The sequence below is a fragment of the Styela clava genome, chromosome 7 (assembly GCF_964204865.1).
Source record: "Styela clava chromosome 7, kaStyClav1.hap1.2, whole genome shotgun sequence".
Lineage (NCBI taxonomy): Eukaryota > Metazoa > Chordata > Ascidiacea > Stolidobranchia > Styelidae > Styela > Styela clava.
Window position 1 is genome coordinate 24,103,866 of NC_135256.1, and position 25,260 is coordinate 24,129,125.

General features: G+C 36.0%; 1 protein-coding gene and 1 long non-coding RNA gene across 5 annotated transcripts; one reads left to right on the forward strand and one right to left on the reverse strand.

Moving 5' to 3' along the window:
- Window positions 1-7,579: 7,579 nt before the first annotated feature.
- On the reverse strand, window positions 7,580-9,862 carry LOC120328120 (uncharacterized). 2 transcript variants are annotated; one of them, XR_005567612.2, is made up of 3 exons: window positions 9,232-9,862; window positions 8,667-8,785; window positions 7,580-8,183 (listed from the first exon to the last, which is right to left on the reverse strand). It is a non-coding gene; the product is annotated as an uncharacterized LOC120328120 (long non-coding RNA). The 2 variants fall into 2 exon arrangements; XR_013477285.1 differs by lacking the exon at window positions 9,232-9,862 and having other exon boundaries at window positions 8,667-9,220.
- Window positions 9,863-15,566: 5,704 nt separating this feature from the next.
- On the forward strand, window positions 15,567-20,894 carry LOC120327906 (uncharacterized). 3 transcript variants are annotated; one of them, XM_039394273.2, is made up of 6 exons: window positions 15,636-15,726; window positions 15,812-15,867; window positions 16,103-16,305; window positions 16,603-16,794; window positions 17,108-17,204; window positions 17,924-20,894. In XM_039394273.2, exons 3-6 carry the CDS (start codon window positions 16,233-16,235, stop codon window positions 18,153-18,155), a joined length of 594 nt encoding a protein of 197 aa, XP_039250207.1. In that variant the 5' UTR covers window positions 15,636-15,726; window positions 15,812-15,867; window positions 16,103-16,232; the 3' UTR covers window positions 18,156-20,894. The 3 variants fall into 3 exon arrangements, with proteins under 3 accessions (XP_039250205.1, XP_039250208.1, XP_039250207.1); XM_039394274.2 differs by lacking the exon at window positions 16,103-16,305 and having other exon boundaries at window positions 15,573-15,726; XM_039394271.2 differs by lacking the exon at window positions 16,103-16,305 and having other exon boundaries at window positions 15,567-15,867.
- The last annotated feature ends 4,366 nt before the right edge of the window (window positions 20,895-25,260 follow it).

Sequence of the window (25,260 nt, forward strand, 5' to 3'; positions counted from 1 at the left end):
AAGTTTGAATAGATAACTAAAGTTTAACACCAGTGGTCATGCAAAAAAAATAACCAGAATTCAATTGAATTTGCCATCTAGGGATACGCTCGCCACCGCGCCTCTGATCACCCTGGTAGTTTCACAGGTTTCAATCCCATGCGGGGATAGTTATGTGCGAGAGGATTGCAGCTCTGCTCCCACCGAGGGTGGTTCACATGACCGCTGATCGGTTTCGACCATTCCCCACCATCCAAGCTCATGCTTCTGAAAACAAATAACTGGCTCCCCCCCCCCCCCCCCCAGACAAATCCTATCCTAATGGTGCTTGTACAACTGATCCAAAATGTCTTTTTATTGTCATTGGTAAAAAGATATGCTACCCGGAATAAAATTCATTTACGACTAGTGGTTGTGGTGGGATATGGACCTACATTTCACACAAAATTGTTTCGGTGGGTCTGGTAGTGAAGGTTTCAGTCTAAAGTTGAACACCGATACTACAACCAGATACAGTTGCCAATGAAACTTAGCGAGGCGTAATATTGCGACATTGTGATCTGAAAGGAAATTCTGATGGGTAGCCGGCTAGCCGCAACCTTTTGTTTAAAAAATATTATGAGATATGACTTAAGAGTCTAAACTTTTATTTGAGAGGGGTGTAACCCAAGCTAATTTGCAAATGGTATTCATGGTACCAAATGTATCACACACTTTACAGTAATTATAAATTATATTTGAAAAATAAAGCACATCAAAAATGTATTTTTAAAAAACAATTGGTTTTATATGCAAATACTAGGTTGATATTGAGATTGACCATTTCAATGCGAAATTTTCTTCAGTCAAAAGGCACACTTGATTCGCAAACAGTGATTTCCCTACACCCCCCCTAAAATTTCAAACACCCCCCCTAATTTTGAGGTGCGATTCCACACTGAGGGGTTCTAAACCGCAGTCTGCGGGCCAATTACGGCCCGCGTGACGATTTAAAATGGCCCGCCGAACTTGAGTGAAATAGATTACCCTTCATGTGGTACCTTTTGAGTTTTAGATACCGTCTATTGTTACATCATTATCACAGTTTAAGCACGTTTATTTCGTAACAATTGAATTATTCCGGTATCTTATGTATACGTATGGGTATTAGGATTACACACTGCAGTATTTTAGATATCAGTCGTATATTAAGAAAGCTTAAAGATGTCACAAAACGAAAACTAGGCACTGAAAACAGACTTTTTTTAGATGAATGACAGCGTTGTTTATTTCTTTATTGAAAAGAATCAAACTTCAGCGATTTGTCTTCTTACCAACAAAATATTTCAGTTCTGAAGGAATACAACATTATGCGACATTATGATCAGTTGACGAGCTTATTCCAAAATTTAATTCATTCAAAAGTCAAACAAACATGTTCAAAAAAATTAGAAATGTGTAACAAAACAAGCCATAAGTAGCCATTCATACAATGCCAGATGAGCAAGTAACTTCATTAGTCACTATCAGTTGCAACTTGCAAATTACTTGTTGAAACGTAGTAGTATATATTTACGGTTGAAAGCCGTGCTTGTTATCTATTCCCCGGGAATTCTATCAGGTAAATATCAAAATTATTGATTTCATTACATAACAAACTGCGATGTTAGGTGTATCTAAAATCAAGCTTAGAGCCTATTTTGGTGCCTATTTCTCAGGCCGCTTGAGCGCGCCCTGAAGCCCAGCCGTTTCGTCCCGCACTTTTCCTCGCTCCCCTTTTCTGGCCCTACAATTACATTCTGCTGTGGATTTTGGCTCGCGTCAATCAACTTGGGGGGCCCCCATGTAGCCTACATCGTTTCTTAAATACATACCATTCTTTAAGAATACAAATAGCCTAGTTTTTTATCTAACAGCAAATTATTTACCACCCCCTAAATTTTGAAACACCCCCCCTAAAAAGAAAAGCTGGGGAACATACTGTTCGCAAAGATTTGTGAATGCGCACAGTACACCAATTTGTCTAATGTTTTGATTTTGAGGGAGGAGGTTGTGGATCGGTGCTGCTCAGGATAGGATATTTTTGCCTCTAAATGCATATTACGTGTTTCACATGAATCCATCGTGCTCAGATTCGACTTTTTTCAAGGTCTGAAGGCTCCAACATCCTTATTTTATGGGTACACAAGAGAATTTTCAGTGTGGCATGCATGGGTCAGTTGGAGTCACCAACCTCAAGATATCTATAAGCAAGGATAAGATAACCTGGAAGAAACATTCCATAATTTAGAGTAAAAAATGTATCTGCCTCCACAGCCCTTTAAAATGGAAGATATGATGCCTCGGGGGTAATTTCTATCAAATATTTTACAGTATTATGGATCTAGTGAAAAGGGGTGTAGGCGGCTTTTTTTAAAGTGTGGTAGGTCTAGTCGAAAGACACATTAAATGTTTATGCTAACAACTGCAAATTAATATTGCAACGCATACAAGTTAACAGAATTTGATACCAAGTTAATACCATTCTATGTCAGGATTAGTTAGCCAGTTATTTGTTTTAGAAGAATGGACTTGATGGTGGGGGATGTCGTAATCGACCAGTGGTCGTGTGAACCACCCACAGTGGGAGGAGAGCTGCAATCCCCTTGCACATAGCTATCCCTGCATGGGATTGGAACCTGTGAAACTCCCAGGGAGATCAGAGATGCGGTGGCGAGCGTATTCTTAGATGGAGAATTCAATTGAATTCTGGTTATTTTTGCATTAGCACTGGCGTTAAACTTTAGTTATCTATTCAACTTTTCACACTTACTAATAGATTACCTGCTAACTATGGAAACAACACCTTATGGCAATTATTGATTAATACCTTACACGAGTCAAGTCTGCAAGTAGGCCTACCAATAACAGTAGTTTGTCATCTGCTTTCCATTGAAATGAGGGAGCTTATAAATATTTAAAAAAATTGATAACGGCACATTATGACTCACCATCAACGAAGTGCTGTCCGCAAACAGTGAAACACAAGTGAGATGGCTTCTGGACTTGACACCAAGCAGTCCTGCCAATAGATGATATTCACATTGCGCGACGTTCCGGATCTTTTAAAAAACAGTGGAATATAACTGAAGATCCATTTCGTTGTCTTTACTATACGTACAGCCAACGGAACAACACGAAATAACCATTTTCAACAGCCAAACAAAACGGAAACGTATAATCCGACTTGCAACTGACAGGAGCCAAATGGACGTTTTTGTTTTATTGCCGTCCAGTAAACAAGGTCACGTGACCCGTGCAAGTCCTCTATATATATTTTAGCCATCCGTAGAATGCTGGAGTGAACTTCACTATTACATCACAAAACACGCAGAACAAATGTGATTATTGCGCTTATTAGAAGAGCTTATTCGCTTTATAAAGTTAGATTTGAACTGGAGGTACAGTTCAAGCAAGACTAACTTAAACGAATTCAGTTGAAAAGTATTGGTTGGGTGGGTGGGAGTTTGTTGCTTTTTTGTCGGGTGTGGCTTTTAGTAATTGTTGCGTGTATTGAAGGAACGCATTTCATCATGAAGTAAACCAGTTTGAATTTCGAGGACTTATTTCACAATACTTCCGATTCCATGTAATCTGTGTAGCATTTCAAAATTTTGGGTACACAACCAAATGTTATGTGCTTCCTTTTAACTTTGGTATATATGTTTTTTCAAATTTCCTTGTATCAATCGAATCAATAGATATACCAGCCGAAAATAAATCTATTCTATCTAAGTCAGGTGTATGTTAAACTAATTGAACTTAAAAGCTTAAAGAAATGGTCATCATGAGTCTGCGACACCAAAATTTAGTACGAGTCAAAATTTAAAGAAAATATGCTCTAGGTCTAGACAGAAAAAAAACTTTCAAAAAATTTAACAATAAAAAAAGGAATAATATAAATTTTTACATAGGATTTGAATATGAGAAAATAACTTAGCGGTCGAGAGGAAGACAATTAGGACACAGTATTTAAAACAATGTTTCACTATATTATTCAGCTGCACTTCTGTACGATTACAGAGCTTAAATTTTTATTTATTGACACATGCAACATCAAAATGCACAATCATTTTTATTCGAGAAAAATAATACATATATATGTACGTATTTACAATAGAACTGTGTGATGGTTTTTAGTCAATTCGCCGCAAAAATCTTGTAAAATCGGTTCTCTGAAATTAGCAATAACTAACTATCCGGTTAACCGGATAGGTAAAATACGAAATACCCGGATATATCCGTTATCCGGATAGTATAAATTATAGGTATCCGAACTAACCCTAGACTTCACGCAGAGTGATTAGGAAAGCGAGAGCGGTAAAGGGGTGCGTACTGTGTATCGGCGTGGCAGTGTAATATTCGTTACCGTTACCCTGCGGCAGGGGTCACAACATTTTTTCTTCAGATGGCTGCACTACGTTTTTGGACACGTTAGTGAAGATAACGGTCGTTTCAATATTATTGTACACGTAGTGGACATAACGATCGTTTTAATATTATTTTGTTGTTGTTGTCCTTTGACAGTTTTGGACACCTAGTGGAAAACCTAAAAAGTCGCTTTTCTTCGCGATGTTAGACTGCTGGCGTTATAGGACTGTGTGGTTTTAATTTTGTTGATATTGGATGTTTTGAATGCGTGAATATATATCCACGAATGTGAGCTTCGTATCCTACAGTCGAGGGGGTCTCAAATCGCCTATCGAGCATCCGCTCTGCAGCGCGGCGGAGCGTTAGGAATACGCTCGCCACCGCACCTCTAATTGCTCTGCGTGGGTTCGAATCCCCATGCAGGATGGTTATGTGCGAAGGGATTGCTGGACTACTCGCCGCCGTAGTGTGGTTCACGTAACCGCTGGTCGGTTACGGCTACCTCTCCCATCAAGTCCATGCTTCCGAAAACAAATAACTAACTAATCCCATACCCGAAATGGAATGGTAACCGGACGAGAGGCCGTGGTTCGCCATATGGTTAAGCCGTCTTATCGGCTTCCCTTTCCCCGGTATAAATATGTAAGACCTCCTCCTCTGCGAAGATACGATGCCGACGCTCGAGACGCAGACAACTCACCAGTCAAGCAATCGCTATGCAAAGTTACGATGTCGAGATACAGACAACTCATCTACTCGTATAGCGATTACTTGGTGTCGACTGATATTAGTCGTTGTAAACCAACTCACCTCGACAAAGTTTAATTCTCTGGGATGGGATTCCTTTATGCAGAAGAAAACCAGAGACAAATAGCCAAGGCACTGTCGCCGCACCTGGCAAAGGAACTAGATCGAAACGCGAATCAAATCGTTTTTTATTGGCCTTTCAAAAAATCGCCTATCCAAAACAATAATTTTTCGAAATTTCCAAAATAATCCACGAGGGGACGTAAAATGTTTTTACCTATTTTATTTGTATCCGATACCTGTTTTAAATGTATTAGACGTTTAATATAAGTGTATTGGCAATTGAAAAATATAATTGCTGTATTATTTAATGGATTTAGTTGAAATACAAAACCAATTTTTAACCATAATTTACATATATTTTTCATGAAATTATCGGAATATACGCTATGTTTGATATTATATATGGCGAGTTCTAATTGTGCTGCTACCATTCTGCCATGATGAAATAGAATCTATAAGGTTTCTTTTGTTCTTCCAATATGTCACTATGCTGGCTTTATTGGAGGTTTTTGAGAAATCGCCCATCAAAAACTGTAATTTTTCAAAATTTTTAAAATAATCCAAATCAATTTTTCAAATATTATGTAAGTTTGGCTGAAATACATAATTGCTTTTAACTATGATATGAACTATGCGCGGCGGTGTGGCTCAACGGAAATTAGGAATACGCTCGCCACCGCACCTCTAATTACTCTGCGTGGGTTCGCAGGTTCGAATCCCATGCAGTGATGGTTATGTGCGAGAGGATTGCTGGACTCCTCGCCCTCGTTGGGTGGTTCACGTAACCGCTGGTCGGTTACGGCTTCCTCCACCGCCAAGTCCATGCCTCCGAAAACAAACAATATATATATATATATAACCAATCCCATACCCGACTTGGAATGGTAACCGGACGAGAGGCCGTGGTTCGCCATATGGATAAGCCGTCTTATCGGCTTTCCTCTCCCCCGAGATAAATATGTAAATCCTATCCTATGATACATATATATTTTTCATAAAATTACCGGAATATAGGCTTTGTTTGGTATTATATATGGCAAGTTCAAAACGTGCTGCTACTATTCTACCATAATGAAATCGACACTATAAGGTTTCTTCTTTTCGCCCAATATGTCGTTGTGCTGGCTTTATTGGCGGTTTTCGAGGAATCGCCCATCCAAAACTGTAATATTTTGAAATTTTCAAAAGAATCCGAGGGGGCGTAAAATGTTTTTTCCTATTTTATTCTATCCGATACTTGTTTTAAATGTATTAGACGTTCAATATCGGTGTATTAGAAACTAAAAAAGATAATTGTTCACTTATTTAGTGAATTTAGTGGAAATACAAAACCAATTTTAACTATATATATGATTCACATAAATTTTTCCTAAAATTACCGAAAGATACGCTATGTTTGGTATTATATATGGCCAGTTCAAAACGTGCTGCTACTAATTTATCATGGTGAATTCGAATCTATAAGGTATGTATGTATGTATGTTTATTCGTCTCGTAATAGTGATAAAAAAATAAATGAACGATTATTATTATGTAAGACGGGATGCATGCACAAGACCGTACTGGCCTAAAACACAGATGTGCGGCATGCACCCTTTTTACCAAATATAAAACAAAAAACATTAGATTAAATATGTATAGTATGGTCCCTTATATAGACAGTTGTGCAAGGTGGGGCAATGGGTCGTTTGGTGTGGTGAAAGTGGTATGGGTGGAGTATACAAAACTCTTAATATAGGGGAGTTTATAAGACCAGACAATATATATAAATAGAGACAACACAACACCAAATAAACATATACATAACAGTGAAATCAAAATTTAGGCGCAAATACAGCGCCTTTGAGTGGTGAGACCATATAGTATGAATGGGCGAAGTATAAGAGATAAATTTGCCGTTCTTCTTTTTACCCAATATATCGTTATGCTGGCTTTATTGGAGTTTTCCGAAAAATACCTGCGCCAAAGCGAGTCATTATCGAAATTCAATCAATTTTAAACAACCCTTTGATACAGCGTGTCATTTAAAATTGGGACTGTTACAGTTGTTTTAAAATGTTACTATATATTAAAAAGATGAATAGTGTGATGACTAATTGTTTTACTTTAATAGCTATCGTTAAATCACTCAAAATATACACTTCCCAGCCATTGAGATACACCTCAATGTTCCCAGCACAAAATGATTGGGAACATTTGTTTTTACGTGTCGTGATTTTCTGTTAACTTCACAGATGTGCAGTAACCCACCCGTGTCCCGTACCGTACGTCTTTCTGAAGGGTCTCCCTAAAACCATGCACTTGCGAATTTAGGCACTTTTTCAGGCACTTTGATATTTTTTATTTTTACTGTCCGTCATTGGGGTTTTTAATTTACTTGACAAAATAATTAGACTTTAAATAAATTTTCGCATCCATATATTGCAATAAAACAATATTATTTCCAATTTATTAGGGTATAATTAATTTTTCAATAGTGAAATTCGGCAACATTGATTACAAAATATAGAAATCAGGCACTTGTATAATTTCAGGCACTTGGTGAAAACCTATTTTACAATGTATCTGATTACTTTAAAGCAAAAAATTAAATATACACACTTTGTATGATTGAATTCACAACATTTTGGTAAAATACAATGTAGCCAATTAGTTATTATGTAAATACAAAATTACACCAAATTGGCCCAATTCGTGAGAAACTCATGAAAAACAGAATTAATTATTCCCGTTATAGCAATTATCAATTTCTCAAAATCCAATTTCAAGTTTTAATAGCCTTTCGGTGCCATCCCATGTAAAAATAAAATTTATTTCCAGTAATATTTTAATAACGTAAATTTGAAATATCTGGTTAAAACCAAATTATCCACTTGAGAACAACTTTTTACATCTCATAATTGGAGTAAGTACGTGACCAGGAACACGGTGACTTGGCAATACCTTGTCTGACATCGCTTTGGAACAATGTAGGGATCCGGACATTCAAAACCTGTACAATGAACCTAAAAGCATGGAATTACGATTTGTGAAACTTAGTGACGATTTACATCTATTATGCGATTCAAAACTACCAACACCACGCCCAGTTATACCGAAGAAATTTCGAAAACGTATATTCGATACGAATCATCAATTAAGTCACCCTGGAATTCGAGCAACTCAAGATCTTATTCAAGCAAGATATATTTGGCCAAACATGAACATTGACATCAGGAAAATGTGCCGAGCGTGTATTCCATGTCAATCATGTAAACTTCAAAGGCACACGATCTCACCTTTGCAAACTATCGTAACTCCAGACGAAAGATTCTACCATATCAATATTGACATTGCTGAACCTTTACCACCGTCTAACGGATATAATTATATACTTCTCATTGTGGACAAATTTTCGAGATTGGTAGAAGCTATTCCTATCAAAGACATTACATCTGAAACGGTAGTTAAAACATTTTTTCTGTTCTGGATTTCTAAATATGGCGTACCTGCAATCATCACCAGTGACCGTGGAGATTGTTTTCAAAGTGTTCTATGGCAAGAAGCAATGCAATTTCTCGGTTCTCAACACATTCAACAACTAGCTATCACCCAGCCTCAAAAGCAGCTGTTGAAAGACAAATACGACAATTAAAAGCATCTCTGATGACTCACTGCCGGATAATGCAGATTGGTATCAAAACTTATGTTTAGTTCTACTTGGCATGCGAACTGCAATTAAACAGGACTTAGGATACAGTAGCGCCGAACTATTTATGGAACACCATTGAAATTGCCTGGAGAATTTTTCTCGACCAACCAACCGGGTATCAACACTAACCCTCAGGCGTTTACGAAACGCTTGAGCAATTTCATCAATAAGTTGAAACCAATCCACCCTAGAACACCTCAAAATAGAAAGACATTCTTATCACCGGAATTGAATACTTTCAGTCACATATTTCTACGTGTTGACGCAGTTAGAAGACCACTGGTACCACCTTATCAAGGACTTTTTCGTGTTATACAAAAATACGACAAGTTTTTTAAGATTAATTTTAATAGCAAACCTACCACTGTTTCTATTGATAGAGTTACGCCGGCTCATGAAGAGATTTTCACTCCCGATACTCAGGACATTTCTAATTCAAATACCCCAACTACTGAATCTGACGTACTTGTAGATTACAGGATTATAAGCGACTTAGTACTTATGATGAGGCTCTACAAGAAGCCTATAACGTGTTGGGCGGTGACACTTCGCGCTCTTAACTTTCTTTCATGTATAACCTGCCTGGTTTCTCGATGTTAACAACTCCACAACTTGAATATGATTGAAATCTATTGCAGTCACGTGAAATACGAAATTGTGTGGTGATAAAACAAATGATTCCAGTATTGTAGAAGTTCGAATAAATTGATATAGCAATGTTGAGGTCCAATAATCAATTGATTACAACAATATTGAGGTCAAATGATCATTGTAGAATACGAATGATCATTTGTTGAGGTGTTGAGGTCGAATGATCAATTGTTGAGGGTTGCTAAAGTTTACGACCAACCCAACAGGCAGGTTAACTACATACTTAATTCTAGAATATGCAAACAATAGCAACATTAAATCATGCAAAACGAATCAAACCCTATCACGTAAAGACAAGACAATAAAACAACCCACTTCAACGCGACATATAAATTAACACTACTATAACGGCAAACTCCTAACACGAAGTAAATTGTAAACAGCCGACTGGCAATGATTCGAAATGATAAACAAACATGAACGAGAGAAAAAGTAAAGACCGATAACAGACTTTGTTCACGCCGACATGCTCATTCCTGCCCACGAACAGATGGTGAAATCGCCTTGAAGGGAGTAATTTCCTGAACGGTCATTCGACAAAGTGCAATGACCGATATATCTCGAGATAACCCCAGGTCAAATATATATGAAATAAAACAAAGAAAATTTGTCTGTAACAGTACTAATACACAGATATAACGTACCAATATCAACCGATATTGACGACTCTTTACTTATTACGCAGAACGAGGAAACTAATAGCAATCAACAAGGTTCAGGATCATTACAATCAAGGACTCGACACGGAAGGACAACTAGACCGCCGCAGAGAGACGATTATGTTCACTATTAAGTGCCTCGCAATCTGTATGTATTTTTTTGTTTATTCGTCTAGTCTGCCATTTAAATCTGCTTTACCAACTCCAACAGTTACAGTAAACCTATGCCACCCCAATAGACCCAAAGCTGAATACTTTATTCAGAAGCCCAATAATTGTACTAAGGAGACACCCCAAACCATTAAGCAATGCTCTGTTACGGTACATGAATTATCTTCTAGCTATACAAATATTACTTTATATGTGTGTCAGTAGTCTGCTACTAAATGGTCTAGTCATTATTTTTTCTTTGGTGCACATTCGAGTAAACTGACTTCTACCGATAGAACCACCCACCCCTTTATATTGTGAAGATTGGGTATACACACGTTAAAAGCTGATAATAATGGAGATTTAGAACCCACTTCCCCAAATACTTGGTCCACTCAAAACAAGGCAAAAGTTACTCATAGTTGGCCATCCTCTAGACACGGACAAGTGATCAATGCTCATTTGTCTCGTATTCAAATTTCGTATGATCCTTTTCATGGGGTAATGTTAGGTGCTTTCCCTTCAATTTCCACCTGCAACATATTAACTGGGTCATGCACGTTAGGAAGTCAAACTTTAATTTGGAAACACCACCCTTTAATTGATTGCCTTCAATACCAAACAACTGTTACTGAACTTATTTTACATTATAATTCTTCTAATCAGATTTACCGCTTAGATTTTCCAAAACTTGGGCAATCAATCCATAATTGGGGTTCATGTGGCAAGTCAGTTAAAAGATGTTTTAAATCTGATACTTTTTGTACCAATAATGGTTTGTTATTCGAAACGCAACATTGCATTGCACTTGATGGTTCATCCCTTTTTACTCTTAAATATCCCGCCTTTAATTACGATTATACTGTGAAGAATTTTTCAGAATCTTCTCCTCTATAGTTGGGTTTATTCAAGAAAGCACTGATAGGGTTTCCGAGGTAATAAACAAATTGACAGCAGATATTAATTATTTGGAATGCTAAATTGAAAGCATTCTAACCACTAATATTAAACTCCTGTCTAAACAATACCCCGGTAAGATCCTAAGTCAGTTACTAGGTGGGAACAGAGCAGCTATCACCGTGGGTGATATATTGACCGAAATTAAATGCCAACGTATTAACGTTACCGTTCTTAGGAACCTCTTTTTACAGGGTAAATATGCTACCCGACCTTTAGTGCACTTTATTAATAATAGCAATGAAACGATCATTGCACAAATATTCACTGATTCTAACGCTTATGTGGGTATTCATTTTTTTGAAAATTATACGCCTGGTCGTATATCTACGTTTCAAATTGACGGTCGGTTCTATAACTACGTCAATTATACTTTAAATCATGCCGATATGCATGTAAAATTTCTGAGGCCCACATTCAAGCCTTTTGTCGACAATTTTAATCCTATCGATTACACTGAAGCATATAACGAATTACCAAGGGGACACCAGGGTTATGATGATATAAATAATAAGTTATTATCAATCAGCCACATCAACCTTATTCGAGAACGAATATTAAGTGAGCAAACCCTACCTAATGCACATCAGACACTGATACTGATGCTATCTCACATGAAGTGCAAGACACTTTTGTTCATGCCCTCTCCTTCATTAAGACGTCAATTTTATCAGGTATTTATATGCTCTTATTCCATTTATCTCTCATTTGGGACACTATTTGGACCGTTTGTTTTATCAAGAAACTTTGCCCAAAACTGAGAGATGAAGGACTTCCTAGAATACAACGGCGTCGGCAATACTTGGCTGCTCGCAGGGAACAAGTGAACCCTGTTGAACCACCTCAACCTCTTGTCAAACAATAGACAAGATCAGGGGGGTCAAATCTATCAACCTAGACCAAATCCCAATAATAGATCCAATTCGAACTTATACCCTAGTCTGGCAGACTAGTCGAAGAGCAATGCTCATATTGTACATATTATACTTTTACGTGATTTCTTTCTAGCATGTATTTTACAGAGAATTACTTTGTGCATTTACACCAATACCTATACCAATAATATACCTCATGTATAACTATCTCAGGAATAACTATATTTACTCTACCTTTATACAGCTTAAATACTATTCTTTATTTTTAGTTGAATTTCATGAAAACAGCACGTCATTTCCGCCTTCTCAACCCAAATTGCATCCCTAGAATCTCCGAACTCCTGCGGGGGAGTTATGTAGCCAATTAGTTATTATGTAACTACAAAACTACACCAAATTGGCCCAATTCGTGAGAAAGTCATGAAAAACAGAATTAATTATTCCCGTTATAGCAATTATCAATTTCTCAAAATCCAATTTCAAGTTTTAATAGCCTTTCGGTGCCATCCCATGTAAAAATAAAATTTATTTCCAGTAATATTCCAATAACGTAAATTCGAAATATCTTGTTAAAACCAAATTATCCACTTGAGAACAACTTTTTACATCTCATAATTGGAGTAAGTACGTGACCAGGAACACGGTGACTTGGCAATAACAAGTTAATTGCTAGTAATGAACTTTAAGAAAACACTTTTAATAATGTTTGATTATAGTGAACCGAAAGCTAACCAGAAACCGGAATGACGCGTGATTCTTTTATTGTTAATGTAAAAATCTGTTTCTTTATTCTATTTTAATAACTTGGTAGAAAGCTATATATTCAGCAATGTGTTTTGTGTTAATCAGACTAGATTTGATCAAATTGTGTGTGCATTGTATTTCTGTATATATTGTCGGAATTGCAATAAACTCATGAGGTGTTTTCAAACGTCTCCTTACTACAGCCGAAGGCTATCGACAGATAGACAGTTCGAGTTAACAAACGCAAGACAAAATTATTGTCAGCCAATGCTGGGGTTACAATACACAAGCCAGACCAATCTACAAACAATCCAAATATAGTGATTAGTTATCACTACACATAGATTGTTTGTAGATTGGTCTGGTTTGTGTATTGTAACCCCAGCATTGACTGACAATAATTTTGTCTTGCGTTCGTTAACTCGAACTGTCTATCTGTCGATAGCCTTCGACTGTAGTAAGGAGACGTTTGAAAACACCTTATGAGTTTATTGCAATTCCGACAATATATACAGAAATACAATGCACACACAATTTGATCAAATCTAGTCTGATTAACACAAAACACATTGCTGAATATATAGCTTTCTGGCAATATTAGTTTGAAATTCCAGTTTTAATTGTTATCTGACGACGATTTTAATAATGTAATTTGGCCTATGACTTCATATAAACTACATAACAGAAATAATTGACTTATGTCGTATAGAATATTTTATAATACGTATCCAAGTCCCATTATCCCCTAATAGAACATAATTTAATGTATAAAAGCCTGTGCAAAATCTATATTGATAACCAGCGGTGTTCAACCACGGCTTTGATCAACTGAACTACAACTACAATAAATATATTCAATCACTTGCTGTTGTATAATATTCTTTACAACTTGAAGATCTGACTGTAATATCTTTTCATGGATAGTTTACGTAGAATTATTTGTACATTATTTCATGCTGTAGCAGCTAACTGTAAAACACGTAGTTCCTAAATGAGAAGAATGGCTACAGGATGGTAAATACGAGATGGCAATGTCACCTAAACAAAATTCGCTCGGCGAATGACATCAGGTAGCTGATATGCCCAAAGTTAGGCTTAAAAGCATCGTTAAACGAATGTTACATTAAAAATCCTTTAATATTCAACACGCCAGTAGTCAGCCAACGAATTTTTTTGCGTTATTCAAAAAGTTGCAAATATTAAAAACGTAAAACAGTAATAATTTTTAATGTCACAGAAGCCGTATCAAACTCTCGATTATAGATCTTCCTCCATCAGTAATTGGGGATATATATTTGAATTTAAATTTAATCAGGAGATAAAACATTAAAAACACAACTGCACAAAGGAAGTGTATGAGTGAACACTAATTGAAGCTTTCAGTTTGAAAATTATTAGAAATATTGAGTATCCAAAAAAAATCCTTACTATTCGTTTTATTTTGGCATGATATGATTTACGTATCTTGCAATTAAGTAAAACCATAGATCTAGGAATTGAAAATTTCAAATGTCAGTTCTGAAATTAAACATGAAAAAGTTTTGTGTATATTTTCCTACTTTTATATGTCGGGCATATAGTTTCTTCATGTCGCGAATGAGCATCAGAATAGGTGGTGCAGAAAATGGTGCTCCCGTGGGATGTGCACAAAGTTGGCGCACAACCCGAACATAGTATGTGTACCAAGATAGAGGTATCAGGTTGTGCGCCATCTTGGAGCACATAGGCTAGCACTCAATATACATCGGATTGTCTTAAAAAAACATTATACCGAGAAAGCAAAGTATAGTAAGTACTAAGTTCTGACGAAAATGATTTATGAAAAGTATTGCGAAAATATATGGCAACTGTAATCGAGAAAAATCAGGCACTTGCGAAATTTTACCCCTTATCACAAGTCCCCAGTCGTTTTTGTTTTTTACCAAAAAATACGTCATTTCAATCATACAAAAGATTGTATATTTTAGTTTTCTGCTTCAAAGTAAGTAAAAACATCGGGAAATAGGTTTTTACAGAGTGCCTGAAATTTCACAAGTGCCTGGTTTTAGTATTTTGTGCTTGAGGTTGCCAGATTTTATCATTCATATACAATTTCAAATAAATCCAGAAAGTACGGTGGTTGACCATATGTTGCCAAATGGTATTGCTCATTGCATTATTAAAAACGCTCAAATTGTTGTGGAACAATGAATTTGCGTTAGAAAGCAAAGAATAGTAAGTTATGACGCAAATAATTTAAGAAAATAATTGCGAAAAAATATGGCAACTGTCACCGAGAAAAATCAGGCACTCGCGAAATATGACACGTCTCCATCAGTCACAAACGGTATTGTATTTTACCGAAATGTTGTGAATTCAATCATACAAAGTATATATGTTTAATTTTCTGCTTTTGAGTAATAAGATACATTGTAAAATAGGTTTTGACCAAGGGCCTGAAGTTTCACAAGTGCCTGATTTCTATATTTTGTAATCAATGTTGCCACATTTTACTATTGAAAAATTATTTATACCCTAATAAATTGGAAATAATATTGTTTTATTGCAATATAGGGATGCAAAAATTTATTTAAAGTCAAATTATCTTGTCAGGTGAATTGGAAACTACAATGACGTACGGTAATAATAAAAAATATCAAAGTGCCTGAAATGGTGCCTGAAAAAGTGCCTGAATTCGCAAGTGCCTGGTTTTAGTCAGACCCCGGTACTGTGACGGACAATGTCTGCAGGTCAGCAGATTAGTGCAGTACGGTGCTGTTGAATATGGACACGGAAAATTGCACTAACCTATACTTACAAGTCTGTCAAACTCTACTAACTTGTAAGTATAATGATCCTGCATCCTTTGCGGACCTGTATAAATTGCTACCTTGGTTCAGACAATCACTAACGTGTTGTGTTTGCAGCGATGTCGTGAAAGACCCAATGTCATCGACGGAGTCTGCATGCCAGCATTTTGTATGTAAGTTGTCCTATTTCTATATTTTGTGTGTGTTGGGGTCTAGTGTAGTTTCATATGCAAAAATGGTTGTGACATGCCAAATACTGAAATAGAAGTTCTTACGTCGTTTAGTGAACATGCGCCCAGTCATGGGCGAGGTATTTTTCCATGTACCATACCAGACAATCAAACACTTCGAGTTACGATTCATCGCAAAACATTCCAATTACCGTATATCAATTTTTTACATTTCCAGATTTCAGGCCACTTTGTGTAAATCATCAAAAACCTGGGTGGAATTTCAACTTTTTCTGTGAAATGTATGCAGTCCAATAATATTGAAGTGTCTTTTGATATAAAAAATACAAAACATATGAAAAAACAAAATGAAATTCAACAGTACACATAATTATTCCCAACACTGCCACAAGATACGGAACATACGCAGGGTGATCAGAGGTGTGGTGACGAACCTATTCTTTATTAACGCTTAGCACAATGTGCCAGATCGTCGAGAATTTTGTTCTGAATCGACCTTTTATGTACCATAATTGCGAGATGGTTGCAATTACTATTCTCCCTATTAGTAGCTTTGATGGATTAGATTTTCTGATAGAAACCTAATTTTAATAAGTTGAAAACCTGAATTGAACCTCTTCACATGTGGCAAAATTTAAAAAAAAATCTTTGAAAATCATTTTTGTATGGTATTCATAATTTGACATCTGTTTTACATTTTCATGATTTTTGTAAAAGGTGCACAATGCAATGGAAAACCAATGATATTGAAACCATCATGCAGTTGGTGCAAAGATTTTACACTCTTTGAGCGAAATGGCCATCTTGCCATATTAGTGATGTGTTTTGCAAAAATATGTGAATTTATTTCTAAATCTCCAATAATGGAACATATAAAACATCATGAAGAAGAGCAGAAAGTTGATCAAGGTAATCATTACATATTTAGTCAATTTTTCATTCACAAAATATTTTGTTGAATTAGTAATAATGGGGAGATGATCGTATGGTCATCCTGTCCATACCAATGCAATTTTATTAGATAAAGCTTGGAGTACTTACTGGAATATTACGTTTTATATCTTCATATATTAATGTTTCCCAGAGGCTTGTTGTTGTTTTATCCCTATAGTTGTGTATTTAAAAAAATTACACTATCACTTGGGTTCTATGAATAATTTCAATGTCAGGTGCGGTGCGATCAATTGTATTGCAGAAAATATTTCACTTCCACATTTTACAGACGTTCAAGGAGGACCTAATGAAAGCGTAGAAAAAAATGGAAAGATGTTATCTAAAAAGAAATCAAAGGGAAAAAGAAGGGTTTATCCTGGACCAAGGTAAATAGCAAGATGAAAATAATTAGTTAATACATTAGAACTCAAGTGTTGGTTGGATCTTCCTTTTAAAAATATCTTTGTTTACCAAATCAATTAATTTCTTATTTTATATAGACTGTAGGGATGTAAGTTTCAGAATTATGAATCGATGCGATTCGAATTAACATCATTTCGAAGCAATTTCAGAAAATAAAATGACTGGATTCTATTTGAAGAAAAATAATATTTCAGTTATCACAAGTTGATTGCACACCGTAGCAGGATTGTCTCAACATTGACATCTTCGTTTAGTTTCGTTTCCCTAGTCTGGTCGTTATATTCCATATGGATGGGTCATACTCATAATTTCAGAGGAACCAATGGTTTTGATTAATTTTGTTCTACTGCGTAAATTGTTGAGAAGATTTACAAATATGTTGTTATATAAACGCTTTGAGTACCAATATGGGGCAAATGATACCAAAGCACATTTAAAGGCTTGAAGTGTTCTCATTTAGATGAAATTGTCCCAACCCTAATATATTCGGCATTTAATGAATCCATTGAATGTATTTTTTCTAAAAATTTAATTCATTTAGTTCATTATTAATATTATTCTGTGGTAACTGACAAATATATTACAGTGGGTGATCCTTTCCACAGTTTACAAGTACAAATGCCAGTGTCATGGACTCATGGTACTGTAACTCAAATTTTCTCTTGTCTATACCTTCTTTCAGACGGAGATACAAGCAGCTGACTTTCAGTCTTAGTCATGTGTTAAATGATGGTCTAGCAATCAAAACAGATTTAATGGATTGGTTAGACAAAAAAGTCTCTGAATCGACAGACACCACAGATTTAACACCCACATTTTTGAAAGTACAGTCTGAGTTATGTTTGGATACGAATGCATTACTGTTAAGCTCATTGGAAGAAAACAATTTAGATGATTTTCATGAGGAAATTTAAAAGTGGACAAAACCTTCTTAAAAACGAAAGTATACTGCCATTTTGTTAACTAATATATTGTTATAAAGGATTTTAATGTTTATTATGGTAAAAGGACAGATGATAAGATCGACTGATTGTTTGTGGAGGACAAAGACTTCTTAAACGCTTACCACCCCGCTCAGTCCAGGAGATACTTTACTCATTCAATATGCATTGCTTTAGCTAGTGGAAGAGTCAATTGTCGTACTGCAAAGCATGTATCGTAATTGATTATTTCAATAAAATTGAATATTGGGAGTTTTGTGGGTGCCCGAGGCGTCCTGATGATTTAGCATGATGTGCCAAAGGTTGAGTTAATACCAGGGATGGCCAATTCGAATAAAGTATCTGAATATCTCTTCATTCGAATATCGGAATTAGCGTTCATAAGAATATCGGATATTTGTGTGTCGTCACACATTTTCGACGCCGCTTTAAAACGTTTCCGCTGAATGAAAACATTCTCGATAGAAACTTGCGCGCGATTGCTTTCATCTGCGGGAGGTGGTATTTAGGCCGTTAACGCCTTTACGTTTGTGTTATTTTTTTTACTATGACGCAAATTTGTTCCACGATAACGATGACAATTATTTTATTTTTCTACTCGCACGGAATTGTGAATACGTTCATCGGCGACGAGTTTCTAAAGAAAACGCAAAATTTTTGATTGAAAAGCGGCAATTTAAAATACCGAAAATAAAACCGTAAACCAAATAGTTTTTACTGAGGCCCTCGACAGTTTAAAATACGGCAGTGAAAATCGCAAAATTTCGTGTGCCTCTGGCACTTATTATGTTTGGTCCGCTTTTAGAAACATATCGTCACTAATTGAGGGCGGGATTTACCTGAGTATCCATTACTTAAATTAAATTCCAGTCGAAAATTTTCGTGTTAACATTATTATACAAGGCTTAAAACGCGACTTTATCCCGGGTTGTGAGAATGTATATGATATAATTAATCTAAAGTATATTCAAACATCTTTTATTGTGCTTAAATAAATTTTACTCTGAGATTTTACGGCAGATTTATGGATTTTTCGAACGGTTTTATCTTAAAAATAATCTGAGTGGCGTGGCGGCATTTCGATTGAGCGGAGTCGGTGTTACACATCTCAAATTTGCCGAATTCGCAAAATACGGATCGAAACAATATATATCTATAATCGGGCAGTTCACCACACATTTTTATTTTCATGTCCGCGAATGCCATGGTTTAATTTAAAACAATTAAATTAAGAAAGCAAGACATTTTAAATATGCTCATATCGGTCACGATTTCATCACTTTGCACAACAGAAAAATATATATTGTTGTTATATTATTCGTTTTAAAAGTCGGCTATTTTAACAGTTGGGAGTAATCGCGGCGATGAATAAGTATTTTTAATTTACTGCTAAATTTTATATGTATATTCATTGTATGAAATGAAGTTGTACTCTACTGGATGTTATATCAGTTATTGAGATTTTTCTAACGGCGATAACAAGGTGGCAAGATTGCAAAAATACGTATTAAAATTAAATGCATCAGGCAGTTTATATCGTACTTTTAGACCACAGATCGCCGTGGACCGAATAGTAATGTTTTCATTTTGACGTATAAAGAGGCAACCGCGAGTTACGTTGGACTCATAAAATTAAAATATAAAGATATTTTAGAATCTCGTAGTTGTCATGGATTGAATATTTTACGTGACAAGATGATCATTATTTATAGGCTGAAAAGACGGAACGAGCGCGGAATCGCGGTGGCTGTTAAAGGCGCAATGAGAATTTCCGATTTTCAAAATCGTGGCTGCGCGCCTGGCAGTGGTGGTCATCTATCCTCTAACTCTAACTTATTGCTAATTTCAGACATAACAATATGCTACACATATTAACAATATGGTTCACATAAATTAATATACAAATATACTGGTAGGTGATAGAATACTCTAGAGTCTAGGCATAATGGATCGTTGTTGCTTGCTTCAGTTGCTTGTATTGCCAATGAAATTAACTACTTATTAATTACTAATTAGTTGTCAAAACTGCTTTTCACAAACTCTCAGAAAATATACACAATTATCTGAATACAAGTAGTATATATTTTTGTCAATAGACTTGACTATTATATATCGTAATATCATGGTACCAATGATAGAAAGCGTCAGACAACTCCTTGGCTATTTTTTCATATGGTCATTTGTACTAAGTGTACAATTTTAACAAACTGACTGTGTCACAAGTTGCTATTATTTTTATTGATAGCTATAAACTATCAATTACTTTGTGTACATATACAGTTGGTTTGTGGCTTTATTCTGATATTTCTATTGAAGCTTATTTCCTATTTTACTGGGTGTTCATAAACTGTAACAAAAATGTGTTATTTTCGATTTTAGAATGTACTCGGAATTCCAGATTCGAAAACATTATTTTAGAATGTATTTGGAATAGTTTAGTATTCGAAAATGGCCATCCCTGGTTAACACTAGTATTGAGTGGTGAAAGCTATGCCACGTTATGTCTAGCAGCAGCAATATCTCCCGCATAGAAAATAATAACATAAGGAATGTTGCAAGTAATTTACTGTACTGCTCAAGTTTTTTATTTATTTGAAGCTGTTATCATATGAATACTATTTTGAATATGATTACTATTATCCCATATTTCATTTTTCGTAAAAATAGCAGGAGAAGTCTTTATTAAATTTTTAATACATACCTAACAACGCATTTGATTGACATTCTGTGTGAGCTACCTTTTAAAAAACAAGGTCTTTTAAGATGCCAGGATGGGCAATGTAGAATAATTCACTATTCTAGAATCTAGAATACCCAAATTGAATCTAGAATACGAAATCCTGTTTACAAATTTCAAAACTGCAAATGTATTATTGCCTTTGTATTCAATTGAAAATGTCTTGAGCATTGGATTTCATTTGTTAAGAAACAGGCGGTTCTCAGGACAATGTACTTTAGAAATTTTAACATTTTTTTTTGCAGTGAAGTGTTCAAAATTTATGTGATGCCTAAATACTGATATTTTAAAACAAATAGCGCATTATATAATTCAATAGTAAATTGTGGAATACAAAAAATAAGTATGAAAAAACATTAAATTATTAAAAATTTGAGTGCACTTGGTAGGGTTCGCGTTAAGTATTGGTGTGAAATAAATAATTAATTTAACGGCTATCAATTATAATCAAGTATGTCGGCGTGTTTATTTCGTGCGAACAAGACTCGTAACATCTAAAGACTGATTTATTTTCTGTTGCAAAATCTTAATTTTCCATTGTTTTGTTATATGCCTACACAGACTTGTCGATACGTTTTGCATAATGTCTTTACCACGTGTGGCAACGTTATAAATTTATCGTCGGCTTAAATACTTGACCAAACGTGATGACGATGGAATAATGTATTTTATTGGGAGTGCAAAATGAATATAACAAAACGCCTGGTTTTGCGATATACGGTAACGGAATGGTGACGGAAATGGTGTGTCGTAAATGTTTTCCGTATAATACGACAAATTCATTTACAAATACTTTGCTGTCAAATCCTATTCTCGAATCTGGCACGACGGTGCGGCGCATCGTGCTAAGCGTTAGGAATACGCTCGCCACCGCATCTCTGATTACCCTTCGTGGGATCGCAGGTTCGAATCCGATGCGGGGATGATTATGTGCCAGAGGATTGCTGGACTCCTCGCCGCCGTAGGGTGGTTCACGTAACCGCTGGTCGGTTACAGCTTCCTCCACCATCAAGTCCATGCTTCCGAAAACAAACACCTGGCTAACTAATCCCATACCCGACCTGGTAACCGGACGAGAGGCCATGGTTTGCCATATGATTAAGCCGTCTTAATGGCTTTCCTCTCCCCCGGGATAAATATGTAAATCCTATCCTATCAGATTTAAACAAAATCAACTGATAGACTAGAACCAAAACTCATTTAGCTTTTGTATCTCTTAATATTAAATTTTTTCAAACTGCTTCCGAGTTCAAGCCTAATCTTCAAATGCCCGATCTTACAAATTCATTAGCGTCTGCTCCCCATTTTCCTTTGAATTGTTCGCTGCTCGGCGAGTGACAGCTTCGTGAATCGCATTGTTTGCTTCGCTGTTAGGACGTTGTAACGTCATAGACATATATAATAAATTGGACTCGAATATAAGCTTTGCAACGCAAAGGGAACCAGATCAAACTAAATTAAAAACTAGTTTAGCTGGCCGCACACCATTCAAAATTGACACTTCTCCGCGGGCCGCACAATTTTCCCTCGCGGGCCGCACTTTGCACACCCCTGATCTAAATTGTCGATCCCTAAATTGCTGTAAGCTGTATTCCAAAGTTCTTCATTACCCCGTGAGTCATTTTCCGTAGAATTTCCATTATTGTTTTGCAAATGTCAGGTTTCAGTCAGTCGATGGTTCTTGATCAGGGCTTGTGCATCTCACTTTGTGTAGGCTACACAGTGCCGGATTCACCATTGAGCAAGGTGAGCTGAATCCTTGGGAGCTTCGACATTTAAGTTTGAACTATTCAATGGTTAATTTTTAAATTGCGGCTTTTAATCGATTTAATCTGGTCAATACTTATTGTCCCGGGCATTCACAGCTTAAAATTTAAAATGTTATAAAACTAGATCTTTTATACAAAGCATCCGCCACTAATGCATAAATGTGAGATTTGAGAAAAACACCCCCGTCGTTTTTAAATAATAAATTAGTAATTATCCAGTTGGGGTTAGGAATGATTTGAATTTTATTTTTAAAACTGAATATTTACTAATTTTCTTATTTTGAGCGTTGGTGGGGGCTTTGTACGAAGGTCCATAAAGTTAAATATTTCCATTAAAAGAATTTGTCAAATTTAAAAAAACGTTACTACATTAAAAAATCCAGCTTTTAAATCAAGATTAATTCGCAGTTACATGCTAGTATGTTTTCATCAGAGAAAGAAATTTTAGCGTGAAAGTTATTTTGACCACGCTGCGTCGCGAAAGAGAATTTCTTGTAGCAAAATTTGGTAGTTTATACACGGTTTGTGAAACTCCCGCATTGACTGAACGGTCCCCTAGTATATGTTTTGTTCAGATTTTCGTTTACATTTATCGGTCGGCCCTGATTCCACTCTGGAAGACGCCAGTAGTGATAAACGGCCGATAGCGGTTTTCTACAGCACTTGTTTTCAATAATTCCATTTTTATGTATACACTTATTGTTTTGCTCAACAATTATTACGGATTGGTTCATGAGTGGATTACAATACCACAGTGGTCGGAAAACTTTATATAGCCTACTTGCGGGCCAAATATACACATTTCCGGTAGCGTGCGGGCCGCATTATTTTCGCCTACGAACAATCGCTAATTACACTTCAAATTATGGCGCACTTGCACTTTCTATTGTTGTGTTAAAAACCGGCCACAATGAGACGTGTATGTGGCATTTTTTAAATATATTATCAAACAATGCATTGATTTTGTTTACTTTTTTTTATCAATGTGAAGGAGGATGTTTTTTTCTGTGTCATGGCCAAAGCGTTAAAATCAAATGGCAACTTCGTTGCCCCGCGTTGCGTCGTCCGGATGACTATCTGACAAGCAAGTACGAAATTTATTTCAAGTGTAATGCATTCTAGACAAAGCTGCTCACCGCAATATATGCGTTCGAACGTGCGCATTACACGTTTTGCACCTACACATATGTAAGCAGTGGCGCAGCCCCGTGTGGAATTTCGTATTTGCAATGACACGTTTCTGTAATGACGTTCAGCATTAAATCCCTTAACTGCGATGCGGACCATATTTTTCCTTCAAGCATTTTGGAACGTTCGACCTTTGTCGCAAACTTCCCTCCGTTTCCCAGACCTTTAAATTTCAAAAATCAAACTCAACTTTGTCTTCTGATTACAACCAACGGGACGTTCATTAAGTAAACGACATGCCGTGTTTCTCCCCAAAATAAGACTGGGTCTTATTCAAATTTTTTTCTGAAAAATAACACTAGGGCTTATTTTTGGAGATGTCTTATATTTTGTTTATCAAAAACAAAATTACCAGGTAGAGAATCACGAGATTTCAAAATATACAAAATATGGAAACCGATATTCATTTATCTAAATAACAGTTTTTATTCAAAATAATTGCAAGACATAAATTATTAATCATTTTGAACGAGCATGTACAAGAGATTTTTGCTATCGACTAGGTAAAAAAATTTGATTTATTGACTGGGTCTTAATGAGGAGGGCTTATATTAATAGCATTTTTAAAATTCAGGCTAGGTCTTATTTTCAGGCTAGGTCTTATTTTCAGGGTAGGTCTTATTTTCGGGAAAGCACGGTAGAACTGATGCTACTTATTACAAAACAAGCGCCGAGCAGAGGAACTTGTTTTCACATAACTTTTTGTGGAGGCAATTATAAATTTAGGTTCAATTTTTGTTTTTTGCCTTAAAAGTCAGGTCGTTCGAGGGCCACAAAAAATTAGTTCGCAAGCCGCAGTTTGCCGACCATCGCAATACCATTGTGGTGTCAAAAATTCGGTGCAGAGAAAACCGTGGTCTTCCGAACGTTGAATTAGCTTTTCTGATTCTCTGGGTGAACTGCATTGCATTCGGACTTGCAAAACACGATTTAGTTTTAACTCGAGGTTCATTGTTATATAAATTTTGGGTCTTTTTATAAATGATTGAGGCTCTGATTTTCTGAGGCGCAATATAAAGTGTTATGACATTTTTTCCTCAGCGGTATAGCGAAAAACGCGTTACATTACAAAATGAAAAAAAAACGATGTATTCGAAGTCAAGAAGCAGCTGCGGTCCAAATTTAATACTCGAAAGGTTCGGATTCGGACCGCGGTCCGCCAGTTCCTGGCCTAGAACATCGCTAAAAATAATCGCCCGTTAGTTGGAAGGGATTTTTTCGGCGAATGTATGCTGCAAGTTTTAGAAGTCATTTTTCATGATATATATAAAAGTAAATTTTCCAGCATCAGTCTTTCTAACATCACAATTATGAATATGAAAAATTGGAGCCATATTTTGAACATCTGATTTCGAGCCAACCCTAGTTACACGTATATACAAAA